This window comes from Teleopsis dalmanni, chromosome 1 (assembly GCF_002237135.1).
Source record: "Teleopsis dalmanni isolate 2A chromosome 1, ASM223713v2, whole genome shotgun sequence".
In the NCBI taxonomy this organism is placed as follows: domain Eukaryota; kingdom Metazoa; phylum Arthropoda; class Insecta; order Diptera; family Diopsidae; genus Teleopsis; species Teleopsis dalmanni.
Window position 1 is genome coordinate 114750941 of NC_051846.1, and position 1582 is coordinate 114752522.

At 30.0% G+C, this 1582-nt stretch overlaps 1 protein-coding gene across 1 annotated transcript; it reads left to right on the forward strand.

Moving 5' to 3' along the window:
- Positions 1-301: 301 nt before the first annotated feature.
- Positions 302-1580, forward strand: LOC119665625 (probable isocitrate dehydrogenase [NAD] subunit alpha, mitochondrial; the record flags this gene model as incomplete). Its single annotated transcript, XM_038074854.1, has 3 exons — positions 302-426; positions 975-1142; positions 1356-1580. Coding segments are annotated over exons 1-3 (420 nt in total), but the record flags the coding sequence as incomplete, so codon positions are not given.
- Between the last annotated feature and the right edge of the window lie 2 nt (positions 1581-1582).

Here is a 1582-nt window from a genome sequence, read left to right on the forward strand (position 1 = left end):
AGATTTTATAAATCTTTAAATTAAAGATTTCATTGTAAAGATTTTATAAGATTTTTAATAAGTAAATAAATAAATTTGAAAACTTTTATCCAAAAATAATGAATAAGGGCAATAAATAAATGAATAAATATTTACATAAGTGAAGCGCAAAAAATCCCTAGGAAATTTCAATTTACTTTACCATCAATTTATTCGAACTCGCACACAGCCTTATAATGAGAAATTTGACTATTAGATTTTTTGAAAATGCAACCGTGATATTTTATTTCGAAATTTAAAATCAGAGCTTGGTAGCCCTAAATAAATCTTGGCAGAAATTTCACAGTATTCCATTCAATTGGTTGTTGGTTGGTTTTGTTTTCCGTTATAAAATCGTAAAAATTGCAATATTTAAGGAAAATGGCTGCAAGATTAATTCAAAAAATTGTAAGAATTTGAAGTTTAAAATTTAAGAAGTTGTTTTGTGTGTGTCAGTACCTTCAACTTTCCTTTATTCCGTTTGGTTCCTTAAAATATTTTTAGATAAAATTTATTGGATTTAATTCTGCACGAGACTCACGTGAGGTTACAACGAGTTTGGGGACAACCGACGTAAAGGTCGGTCTATAAAAATTTCCTTCTAAGTGGTAAAACTGTCTGCTGATATAAGCAACTATTTTTATATAACACATTAAATTCAATATAAACTCTGTTACATCTTAGCACTCATTTTCTAATGTCCTAGTATTGGGTCATATTTGTCAAAGGATAAGGTATTCTTATGATATATTTCTTCCAAATTTGTTGAAGGAGCTTTCATATAAAAAATTTCTTAACCTCAATTAAAGTTTCGTGTGCCTCTAAAATATACTCAAACAGATGCAGACGAAACGAATTTTCTTATGTAACCTATTTTGCAAAACCAGTACCCGCATTATGTGTATATTTTGTAAATAATAAAAATGTGCTTTAAATTGATTATTTTACTTCAATAGGTTGGTTCTGTTCCGAACTCAAGCCGTGCTTACTCATCTAATGCAAAAAAAGTAACATTAATTCCTGGTGACGGTATAGGTCCAGAAATATCTGCCGCTGTGCAAAAAATTTTTGCAGCTGCCAACGTTCCAATTGAGTGGGAGCCTGTAGATGTCACGCCTGTTAAAGTAAGTTTTGTATAATTAGTTTATGCTTAAAACGATGGTTCTATAATTAAGGAAATTCCAGAATAAATTGATTTAATTAGTAACATTTTATAAAAAATTAGGTTAAATTAATATTTTGATTCTATTGAGAAACAAACATGAATATTAAACAAATAAAAAGTGTTTTATTAAATACGCATGTATATCTTCTAATACGTATAAAATATATTTAAGGGTCCTGATGGAAAATTCGGAATTCCACAAGCAGCTATTGATTCTGTTAACACCAACAAAATAGGACTCAAAGGTCCTTTGATGACACCAGTAGGTAAAGGCCATCGTTCACTTAATTTGGCACTGCGCAAGGAATTTAATTTGTATGCCAATGTAAGACCATGCAAAAGTTTGGAGGGTTATAAGACCCTCTATGACGATGTCGATGTTGTCACCATTCGTGAAAA